At 32.4% G+C, this 13,126-nt stretch overlaps 1 protein-coding gene across 1 annotated transcript in view; it reads right to left on the bottom strand.

The window, feature by feature from the left end:
- LOC143911498 (uncharacterized) overlaps positions 1-11,626 on the bottom strand; it is a 38,542-nt gene extending 26,916 nt beyond the window's left edge. The window contains exons 1-3 of the mRNA XM_077430386.1: positions 11,415-11,626; positions 11,052-11,219; positions 6,851-6,943 (exon numbers count right to left, since the gene is read on the bottom strand). Coding sequence (XP_077286512.1) covers positions 6,851-6,937 — 87 coding nt within the window. The 5' untranslated portion in view covers positions 6,938-6,943; positions 11,052-11,219; positions 11,415-11,626. The remainder of the gene's footprint in view (positions 1-6,850; positions 6,944-11,051; positions 11,220-11,414) is intronic.
- Positions 11,627-13,126: the final 1,500 nt, after the last annotated feature.

Below are 13,126 nucleotides of genomic sequence, written 5' to 3'. Positions count from 1 at the left end.
TATAACTTTCAAACAACTTCATACACGCAGGCATTCATAAGCAGTTCAATCTATGTATACATAGATAGGTTTGAACTTTATGTCTGTTAGATAACATCTATTGTCTTGAAGATTAATCGACTGAAATTTAAATGCAAAAGATAATGTAAACATTTTTTAACGAGTTGGTAGCTTTACTTTTTGACCTTTTCTTCTGTCGTTAAAACCACTATCACAATTTAAATCCGTATACTTACATATATACATATGCATATGTTACAGTCCAAGTGTTCCCTTTTGTCCGTTCATGAGCATACTACATACATATACGTATGTATAGTTTATTCATACATGAACTGTTGGTTTTAGCTTAAGTGCTAACAGTCAAAAGTTTTCTTCAAATTGACTGATGTCGCATGAAACTTTTAGCTGTCAAAACGCCAAGTATTTAAAAATTAAATCCTATGTAAGCCACAGTACAATGTTGCTATAATTCCCTTTTCCGCTAATTTTTAAAATATTGCAACCCAGAGTAAGCATACATATGCACATGAGAGAATGGGACAAACGATTGAGAATATTTAAACTGATGTCTAATAATTAATTTGTGAATAAACAAACTATGTGGTTTCTTTGTCAATATTTATTTTGTGCACACTAAAACTGGCCAGATTAATTCATATATGAACAAACTAGTATGTTCATGAACAAACGAAATGTTCACTTGGACTGTAAAATATACACATATGTATGTACAGTGAGCGACAAAAATAGGTACGCAGTAGCAAAATTTCATTTTATTCGCTTATAACGCAATATTTTTGATTTAAAAGTTTCTGAAATCATGACTAGGATCATTAAGATAATAAAACAAGACAAATAATTAATTATATTGATGTATTTATTGAGATATTGGAATTATTTACGAAATGGACAAAGTTGGGAAAAAAGTATTGGCAGTTCTTCGGGCGTTTTTAATTTAATTTAAAGCGGTTTTCACGGTATAAATTTTTTAAATGTTTCCTATTAATAATATATACATAAAACAATAATACATAAATAAAATAAAGCTTAATATTTAGTAATTCCCCCTTTGTTTTTCATTACTGCCTCAATTCTTCTGGGCATAGAATAAAACAATTTTTTTATAACATCTGGGGAAATATCCTTTTCCCATGTCTCCGTTATTATGTTTACGAGCTCCTGAAGTGTTTTTGGATTGCGGGCTCTTACTTTCCTCTTCAAAATCGCCCATAAATTTTCGATAATGTTCAGGTCTGGACTGTTCCCGGGCCAGGTAAGGGATTTAATTCCCAAACTTTCATTATAATTGGTTATCTAAAACAAGTCGATGATATTTACCACATAAAAAAACAAATTAAAGATAGAAAAACGGTTAGATAACTTACAGAACGAGCTCGATGACAAGGTAAAGATTCGTCCTGAAATATTGGTTCAGCGACGGATTCTGTGAGTGCTTCGATGGTGGGTAAAACACGTTCCCGTATCGTGTTTTCGTATTGGATGGCATTCATGGACCCTCGGACGAACTCTAGCACCCCCATTCCATATCCTGTAATGCACCCCCATATCATGACATACGGGGAATGCTTCGCGGTCGCGAAACACAACTTGCGTGAAAACATCCTCCACTTCTACGGCGAACTGTGGTCTTCCCATCAGATCCAATAAGATTCCAATTAGATTCATCTGAGAACACCACCCTGTACCAGTCCTCTGATATCCAATTCTTCTTGTCCTTGGCCCATTTCAAGTGCTTTTTCTTCATTGAAACCGCCAGAAGTGGCTTTTTCGCGAATTTTATCGCTCTAAACCCTAATTTATTCAGCTTCCTTTGGATCATACGGGTATGTACTGCTGTGGATGTTGAAGTGTAAACCTCATTCCTGATTTTAGAAGCAGTAATAAATTGATATTGAAGAGCAGCACGTTTTATGACACGATTTTCACGTTCCATCAATTTTGACATCCTTCCAGATCCTGGAGCCCTTGGTAATAATCCTGTATCACTGTATTTTTTGATGAATTTTCTCACAGAACCTTCACTGGACCCCACCCGACGAGCAATCTCTCGATACGCGATTCGCTCTTTCGTAAGAGCCAAAATTACCGCTTTTTCATCGGTCGACATTTGGCGCGCGGACGACATTTTTCTGATGCGATGTTATTGCAACCAAAGTTAACGCGAAACTAAATAGGGAATTGACCATCAGCTTTGTAAATCTTTGTACCAACGGTACATAGAGTTGTGTAAAAAAAAAAAAAGGTTGGGGTCTCATTGTTTACGGCAGGTAGAGAGGTTTGTTTCGCGCTGTTTGTCCGAAATCTTTGTGCGTACCTATTTTTGTCGCTCACTGTACATACATATATGCTCTGCACATATATAGGACTTGAACCGCTTTCACTCCATTTATTATATTTACAAAAAAGACTGATCATAAAATAAAGTGAATATCTGGTTTTAAAGTTTTAATTACATTTCATTTTTATACAGGTCAAATACTTGTATGGTATTATTATATAATATTACCGAACAAAATATTATTTATAAACAGTGAATTCATTATATACCGGTAAGTTACATTACACTTGCACTAAATTGCGTTGATACGCTCTAATGCATTTTCTACCGTTGCCTTCTTGAAGTGCATTGTGCTTTTACCCATTTCCATACATCAAAGCCATGTGCACGTACAAATGTGCAACGTGTGCGCTTTGTTTGAGACATTACTATACAAAATGCAAAAATGGAATTCGCAACATGGAAATGACATTCGTATCTATTATTTTCACTTTCAAAAGAAAAGTGTAAGTATTCCTCATCACCATATTTAAATTTAAACTATCATCCGAAAAATATATTCCACTTTTGCATACAAATGAATGGAAATGTGTCTTGTCTTTGTTTGTAGTAATTAGGATGATCGAGACACAATAAGGCGTAGTGTTGCGAAAAATTAGTGTAACACAACAATGTATAACATATTACATCACATCAATACTGTTACATCACATCCCAGACAGGACAAACTAAAAGTCGTTTGTGTGGGTTCTCGTAGTAAATCTGTTTAATTTCAGTGACTCTAAAGTGTTCAATGGAAAGAAAAAAAAAACACTTTTATCGAACCTAAAATTTGGTCCCACGCAGAATTAAATTGCTTCCCATTTGAGCAGTTAAATCGTGTTTAATTACCGAAATTTCGATTGTGTTCGATGTGAATTTCCGTCAACTATTCCAACAATCTTGAGTAAATCAAACGGGCTTGTTTTCCGAGGAAAGTTTAACGCAAAGAGATCATTGACTTTCCTCAAACTATTCGTTCATGAAATTTATGCGAAGAAAAGTTTATATTCGGTCTGGTTTTATACTCCATAATATCGCAATTATAATTGTAGATTTCCCTTAAAACCCTATTGTATTCGAATTGTAACTGCTTAGTGTTTTAGGTAGCAAACTTTCTAACATGCTCATTTTGAAAAGTATATCGCGGTCACAATAATTTCCATTGAAGAAGAAAATGCTTATAAAACTATAAAGTTTTTTTGAATAACAAATTTCAGTTGAATCAGTTTTTTTTACCTATATATAGTATTAATTTTATTTTTCAGTAATTCTTAAATGTGTGTCTTCATACGTATTATGTACATCTTCTTGTCATTGTGCTATGAAACAATTATAACATAAAATGAGTATGCATGCATGCATGCATGTTAACCAGTATTTTTCTGAGCGTCACACCTGAAGCAATTTTCCATGCATTTTATATTGTCATACTATTCTCGATTTTCTTTTGGTGTTTTCTTTGCGCTATTTTCTTTCTTCACAAAGTGTGCCAGCAAGTTCATAAATTTGCAATATTGTCGAGAGTGAAAAGTGAATGCAAATTTCGTGTTTGGCACTATGTCGCTGTTGAAATCGTAAATATCTCATTCGATACAAATTCATATCTATAAAAAAATGTTTTACAATAAAAACATTGTTTCAGAAAACGATTCGTAGCAGTATTTTATTGATTTACCAATGTCATAATGATGAATTGATCAATCAATCAAAGTTTGCTTCGGGCACCATATGACCGGATTGTACGATGTCTTTCGTTACTTGTTAGTGTTTTACATTACAAAAATAAAATACTTTCAAGAATAGGGTTGAAATATTATCCGAACCCTTGACCGAAAACAGAACAATTCTAATTAGTGATCATGTCTAGTCAATATCGTGCTTTATTTGTATTTAATAGACTCCACTTTCTAACCTGTCAAGGTAAAGTGTTGCACGAATCGATATGTTTAGCACATACACACATATAATACATAAATCAATTAACTATTTCTCATTAAAAGAATTTTATTGCAAAAAAACTACTTTTTTTAACTGATATGTATATTTAAACAAAATGAGAAAAATCATTAATTCTAAATTTAATGAACATGTATTGGAAATTGGAGTACCTGCTTGCCAATAGTCGATTTGTACAATCGATTATTCGACAACTATGAATCACTATGTAAATTTTATCATATTAATCTCGACACACTTCCGATCGCATTAAACATTCACTTTATATACGTCACACGAATTCCGACTATAATAAGATAAATTAAATGCATTCTCGTAGTATATATGTATGTACATATGTACTAACTAATCGAATAATATAATACATGACATAATAAGTATGTTAGATCTTGGCCTATTCCATTCGAAAGTAAAAAATCTGATAAATATGTATATTATATTCAGACCTGAAGGTGTTAGCGAATGAATTATTAATGTCCATATTACAGTGGATACGCGGAACGTAGTCTAAGAATCGCTGGTGTAACGCATCTCTATTATAATGTAGTTTAGTTTGAAACTGCGATTACATGTTGCATTGCTCATTATGCATTTGCATAACGTTAATAATGATTTTAGTACACATAATTCCGCAGTCGCTTTCATCGGCTATTGTTAACATTAATACAGAAATAATTGCAGTAAAGAGACGCAGATCATCGTGCTCGTTTTATGTGCAGAAAACAATGTTAGTTTTCCACTCATCGAATATGAAAATGAGCCTTAGGATTTTCGTGGTGTAACAATTATTTCGCAACTCTGAATGAGCATTTTCAAAAGCGACAATTAAAACGAGATCATTCCATCGCATTTTAGGATCATATTATACGAATCGGTGAAAGCGAATTTCAGGTAGACTTATAAAACTATCCAGAGCGATGAAGTGATGACAATCGTGACTGAGAAATTTGTGTGATTGGACACAGAAAATTACAGTTTTATGTAGATTTTCGACTTACATAAATCAAATCATGCACACTGTCGCCAAAAAGTACATTGGAAAATGCTTACACTTGTAAATGCTTTTATTAGAAAAAAGAGAGCGAATTTAATACAGCGAGAAGATTTATTGTAGGTGCAGTTTAAGTCATCAAACAGCTTTCCCGGGATCTTATCGATGCGTTTTTCACATCTCGTTCACCTAGTTTCTCAGTGAAATCTCCTTGGTCCAGAAGCGGACGCGAAAGTGACATGTCCAGACAGAGAATTGCTGACACAGATGCGATAAATTAAATTTTCCTTTACAATATAAAAAGAGCTGTGTAAACACAAGTATAATATAACGAAGGCCATTTGACAAAGCCAATATATTTGACCGTTGGGTATACGAGTTAAAAAAACAAGAAGTTGAACGTGATTTATACTATCAAATCGTTTATCGTGACCGACTATTTGCTGTGATCAAATTTTGACGAGAAAATCATAACGACCGTCAGCATTATCATCGGCGATGAAGAAGACGTGATCGTTTTCACGCATCATCGATTCAATTCAATTTTTTAACAATTTAGATTGGGTATGATTAATTTATCTGATTTATGTACATACAAACCCAAACATTATTTATGGAGTAATAATCCAAAATTTAAAATTCTATGAAACACATGTTTAATTACCCAATTCATATCACTGCATATGCAAGAGACATTGAAAATTTCATTATTTTCGATTGCCGTAAAAACTGTTTACATATTACAATCATTAAAAATTTCGATTTCATTTATGCATATGGATATGTACATATGTACAATATCTGTATCAAGTATTACGTTTTTGTGTTGTTTTTTTTTTTTTTTTTGATTAAGTGTGAGTTTTTGTATGAACTAGAGCGAAAAATTTAGTAAAGTCGAATGCATCAATGCACGCAAATATGTACATATGTATAATTCATTCATAATAATCTACATAATATTTAAAATATTTGCTAAAAATACTAATCTGGGAAAAATGTGCTAAAGAATAATTCGTTATATGTATGTATTAATCATGCAAAATTCTCAATAGTGCATTCACTCTCGCTAAATGGAAAATGAGCATTATCGTTTTGCACCATTGTAGAATGCGGCAAAAGTCGTTGCACTAAAATTAGTAGTAAAAGTGTTGATGGTTTAGCGTTTTTGCGATCGTCATATACCTACTCGTGATCACTACTGACCAACTGTCAGTTTCCACGAAAGCCTTTCCTTCTATTATACTGACACTTTCTTTTTCGTTCGATACATGCTCGTTCGACATAGACGTCGCTCATTATAATTTAGATATTGGCACAAACACGCAACTATCATAGTTTAAAAAAAAAGTTACTGAAAAGCCAAATGAAAGTGTACCATTTTCAATTTACATAGGTGTGTGTGAAATTAAATAAATAATTAAACATCACTTATAATTAATCATGATTTCAAATGTGAAGGCTCTTAAGTGGGTTGTGGCCATCACGATGTCCCTATCGAATTTTCCTTGAGCAGTCTTTCTGCTTTATTATTTAATTGAAAATTTTATTTTAATACTCACTGTCGGTATCCTGGCAGCATCCACATTCAGAGGCACTAAAAGAAGTGTAGCAACACTTAGAAAAATAGTCCAGTGTCGAATCTTCATTTTGTCCTGAAAAAAAAAACTTTTATTGCATTGAATTATTCAGTAACGATGTCTAAATTTAGCATCATTGAATTTTTAATTTAAAAGTTGCGATGAATAAAATTTTAATGTATTTTGCAACATATGTATGTATGCATTTCTATACCAAATGTATTAAATTTCGAAATTATTTTTTATAACAATCAAATTAATTACTTAATTAGGAGACGAATTGATGAGTGTCTAGTCTAATAAAACGAACATAAACTGGTTTATATGATTTATCGATTCAAATATGTATTTCAGCTCGAGATTGATTTGATAAGAATTAGATTAACATTTCCGCAGCTTATACATGCTGTAAGTCTAAAAAATTAATCGCATTTTATTTTATTGATTTATTTAAAAATTTCTCTAGTTTCTCACAATATGTACAAAAAGACATTATTAATCGCATCCATTATAAAAATCGATTAAGCCATAGAGAGAACGTTCGTCAAGTTTGACATAGCATTTTAATATAACACGCTTTCGACGTGTGATTCTGCCGGAAGTGCTATCCAGTGAATCTCAACATACTGACATTTAAACTATGTATCATATAGGTACACATGTCTTGTTATCACGGTGATTTTCATTCGAATTGGAAATGCATTACGCCAATCCCGATAGTTGATTACCGAACTGAGCCATTTAACACAACCGTTCGGGTATACACTTGACTGCTTCGGTCTTACGTGCTCGTTGCTTTCACATTTTGATACCAATTTCAAATTTTACACGGATAAATGCAAGCAAAACACTTCAACTGTGGCGCGCGATGCTTCATTCAAATTTTTTTCTCGATCATGTTAATCAATCATAGTGATATCTGTTCTTAAAAAGCGAGTAATCCTGCAAAAGGGTATTTACTGTAAAAATTCCTAATTAATATATGTACATACATACATAAACATATAGAATGTAAAAGGGTAATAAGGGTAAAAGGGAATGCAAATAAGGCCACAGGGAAAATGAGTGGATGAAATTAGAAATATGTGCGGAATGAGATGGATGAGAGTTGCCAAATCAAAGATGAAAAGAAGCGTATTGGAGAGGACTTTATCTAGCAGTGAATGGCTAAGGGTTGTAAATGATGATGATAATGATGACATAAATATACATACATACATATACATATGTATGTACTAAATAGTATTGTTGCTCAAATATATTCAATGGTGTTATATAATGCCTCATATTATTATTTCATTAGATTATTTTAAATGAAAATTAAAAACCATCAAATTCAATGAAAAAATTTAAAATGCATCGGACTTCTCTAGTATTTTCTTTTATATAACCAAATATTGTTTAAGGGATAAAATTATGTCGCAATGATAACTTGCATAATCTATTTCGACCAATATGTATGTACGTAGCATATGAGTACATGTAATAAAAATGAAATCAAAATTTCCCTGCAGACTATTAGGTCAAAAGAAAGCAGATTGAAAATCGCTGATATATAGAAACAGGCTCTTGGACTTTTCATCGATACGTAATTTCACTTAAAACTGTTACTTCTCTATCTGTTTTATATATGTTACCTTTCTCGATATCTATTTTAACAGAGATTCAGTTTAAATACTAAATATCTTCATTATATACAAAGAAAAAAGGATTGTGATGAAATCTGATACGAAAATTCACATTGGATCAGAAAGAGTTTTAATTTTTCCTAGCATTGAAAATAAAATAGATCAATTGAAATTTTGGCGACACACTGGATATTCCATTTTTCCGATGGTCCAATCTAACATAAACATATAACCATATAACTGATCAGACGACAATCGACATATTTAGTGTGATTTTTGGTCAGTTTAGTAGATTTATCCAAATGTTTTTCCTTAATATTATGTTTTTACTATTTTTTTTTTCATTTTTATATTTTATCATATGATTGACGGCATATTATTGTTTTCATTACTTGTATCTATGTATACTGTTTCCTTTTATTATTATTATTTATATTACATACATGATATACCGAACTGGGTTTTTAGCTGTATAAAATAAAAATTTAAAAAATAAGTTCTTGCCTTTTTTGCCTGTAAATGATAGTGTGAACATATACTTTTCTAATAAACATAATATGCGTTGTAAAGTTAACGATGAAAAGTTTATCGGTGAAATTTCATGTCTATAAAACGCCTTGGTACAACAATAAAATAAAGTGCATAGACATAAATGAAAAACAATTAACCGTTGTAACACATTCGAAAGCACCATCGTGCTTTCGTTTAATTTCTTATGCACTTTGAACGCGTACATAAACATTTCCCTTGACGATTACTTGCTCCAAAGCACTAATGATCGCGCAAATTCTCCATTGTATACTCAGTTCGCAAGGTGAATTCTTTCATTTGCAAAACTTGTCAAAATCGGTATGTCAGTATGCAATTAGCTGCAGATTGACCTTAGAGTGGTACGTTGATACTTTCACGCGAAAAGTCAACTGAACCACTTTCGTTCCTACGCACGCCCAACATTGGACTCGTAAGCATTGGCATGATGCAACACCCAAGTTATACAAGTGGTAAACCAATATTTCGCATTAATTCCGATGCATTCCTGTCTGAACTTTTGCGCGTATGTTGTCCGATCTGAAAACCATGACGAGCCATCGAACTTACGATCGATCTATCGGTGGAGCACGCCGCAAACGCAACTAACCATAGTAAATCGAGACAATCAATTTTATTTATTGAACGTAACGCGGGAAAATTTCGTTGTCTGTGATAAAAATTGTATTGAAGGCTCCCTTTTGAGTTTCGAATCGTTGAAATGATTTTCGTTCGTCGAATTTCAAAATCGAAAATACTCACTCATTACGTTTTTAATAAGCGCAACGGCATGGTTTGTCAAAACTAGTTTTATGTGCAATACACAAATCAAATCGTGTCGTGAAATTACATTATTACGATTTGTCGTGAATTGGCAACTACGTATGTTTATTTGCTTATTTGATAGAAACCAAATACATACAAATTTACAATTATATCTAAGACAGGAATAGTGCGAGTCGGATATTTCTCTTGCTCATTATGTTGTGCAATATGTTACCTAATTGATAATTCAAAAATTTAATTCAGTGTAGCGTATCTGTAATAGGAATACATATCTAAAAATCTTGTAGGGGAAAGCAAAATGAATTAAAATTTATTTCAGATTTTCATGAATTTACTTTTGTAAGCAAATGCTAAAATATATTTTATATGCATTAATATATATGTACACGTAACATGAGCATGAGTATGTACCTAGTAGGTACTCATACTACAGTGAGTGCCAAAAAAAAAAGCTGATTTTGAGATTTCTATGAAATTTGATTTTACTCTTAAATGTACATATGTAGCGATATTCTCAGTACAAAAGTTTATTAAACGATGACAAGGATCATAAGGATATTAAAACAGGACAAACTATGAACTTTTACCACGTGTTTACTGAAATATTGAAATTATTTGCGAAATGTATAAAAATGGGGAAAACGTGTTGGCTGCATTTTGGTCGTGTTTCACTTGTTTTGAAGCGATTTTCAACCTGTACATTTTTTTTATATGTTTTAAATAAGCTATTCTATTAATAAACACAAAGAAATTACGTTAATAATTTTTTACTCCACATTTATTTTTTATAACTGCCCGAATTCTTCTGTACATACATACATATATGTAAGTACTACCTACATATATGTATGTAGCATGAATGGCCAAATTTTAAAGACCTCGGGCGGTTGTCGACTTAAATTAAATGAGAGTAATATATTTATTATTTTTTTAGGGTGGTACTAAACTGTAGCGGGTGTATTTAAATAGAAAAGTGGACGAATGGGCCAGCATCCATTGCGATTAGCATAAAATGTTAATAAATGTATGTACATTGTTGAAAATTTTCTTGGAATAGTGATTTCCATAAGGTAAAAAATTAAAGTTTTTTGGTATTGAAATTGGTAAGTTACGAGAAAATTCAAAATATTTATAAGCTTTTAAACGGAAAGGACAATGTATGTGAATAATCCTGAATAATCTATTAAAATTAATTTAAAATTTTTAGTTTAAATAAAAAGTAAACGTTAAAAAAATCTTACGTGCTTTCTGTTGAATGTCTTCAGCAAAAGAAAATCAGTATCCCTTCATAAACTTTCGATATAGAACGCACTACACAGACACGCGGAAAACTATAGTTAACATTTTACGACGAGAACGCATTCACCGATCACATTTCACATTCACTACATAGACATGAAAGCTCGAAACTGCAAGAGAGAATAAAAAATGGAACAAATTAAAACAAGCCCGGAAATTACGGTCGGAAAACGAGCACTGGGATCGGAAAATCCACCATATTCGTATTGCGAAGCGGTGTCGGTATCGCAATGCGAATCGCGACGCGTATCGGAAATGCGGAAGCGGCGCGGAGACTTCAGCGAGCGATCTGAAGTGAAACCTGCCCCACCGAAACGAAAGCACTCGTCGACTGAAGACTGGAGTAGTTGTCGAGACTGCTGCCCAAAAGAGACTGGCCTCAGTCCCACTGATAATGCACTGCTCTCGATATGACACCACCACTGCCAACCGACAACCACTTCTTGTCGTCGTGAGCAAGGTGCAATCGATATCGACCGCTGATCGACCTGTTGCCGATCTCTATCGTTCGACATGTACCACGGCTCCTAGACGTACCCAAACCAGATCAATTCCGTCTGAAGGTATACACGTAAGTCAATTTGTGACTTATATCAATGATTCTCATTGATCGTCAATAGTATTTTTTTAATGCACACTCAATTTAGACTAGACTTTACCATATATGTAGATACATACGGGTGACCGTAAAAAGGTCGACAGTGAAAAAATCTGAAATGTTCGTTTACCATGCATACATATGAAAAATGGTTAGTATATATATATATATATATATATATATATATATATATATATATATATATATATATATATATATATATATATATATATATATATATATATATATATATATATACTAATGCGTGAAATTGTCTATTACACCGCACCGAATGCGTGAAATTGTCTATTACAAGCATTCGGCAAGAGAATTGCCGAATGCATGAAAAATGCAAGCACGTTGCCCAGTTCACGGATTCCGTAAATTCTTTGCCGAATGCGTGAACTGGACAGCGTGCTATATTATAACCAAGTATCAAAGTGACAGCTGAATAAGGATGTTTAATTTAATTTAATTTACATATTATTATGTATAATATGACTACATACATATGTTTCATTGTTAAAATATTGATCAAAATGTATGAATATATATGTAGATACATACGGGTGACCGTAAAAAGGTCGACAGTGAAAAAATCTGAAATGTTCGTTTACCATGCATACATATGAAAAATGGTTAGTATATATATATATATATATATATATATATATATATATATATATATATATATATATATACTAACCATTTTACACCGAATGCGTGAAATTGTCTATTACACGCATTCGGCAAGAGAATTTCCGAATGCGTGAAAAATGCAAACATGTTGCCCAGTTCACGGATTCCGTAAATTCTTTGGCGAATGCGTGTATTCGCCAAGAATTTGTCTGCTCGAAGCATGGAGTCGGCAAATAGACAGCAGCTCTCCGGTATTGTTTTTTAGAACTGGACAGCGTGGACAAGTGTCAAAGTGACAGCTGAATGAGGATGTTTAATTTACATATTATTATGTATAATATGACTACATACATACATATGTTTCGATCATCTCATATGACTTATACATAAATTAATGTCAATTTTATACATTTTGATCAATATTTTAACAATGAAACATATGTATGTAGTCATATTATACATAATAATATGTAAATTAAACTAAATTAAACATCCTTATTCAGCTGTCACTTTGACACTTGGTTATAATATAACACGCTGTCCAGTTCACGCATTCGGCAAAGAATTTACGGAATCCGTGAACTGGGCAACGTGCTTGCATTTTTCATGCATTCGGCAATTCTCTTGCCGAATGCTTGTAATAGACAATTTCATGGATTCGGTGTAACATATATATATATATATATATATATATATATATATATATATATATATATATATATATATATATATATATATATCATTGGCGTGCGGTAAAACTCTCTCTCTCCCGTCGTATAT

Source organism: Arctopsyche grandis, chromosome 5 (assembly GCF_051622035.1).
Source record: "Arctopsyche grandis isolate Sample6627 chromosome 5, ASM5162203v2, whole genome shotgun sequence".
Taxonomy (NCBI): Eukaryota; Metazoa; Arthropoda; class Insecta; order Trichoptera; family Hydropsychidae; genus Arctopsyche; species Arctopsyche grandis.
This window is presented reverse-complemented; position numbering and strand designations above follow the sequence as displayed.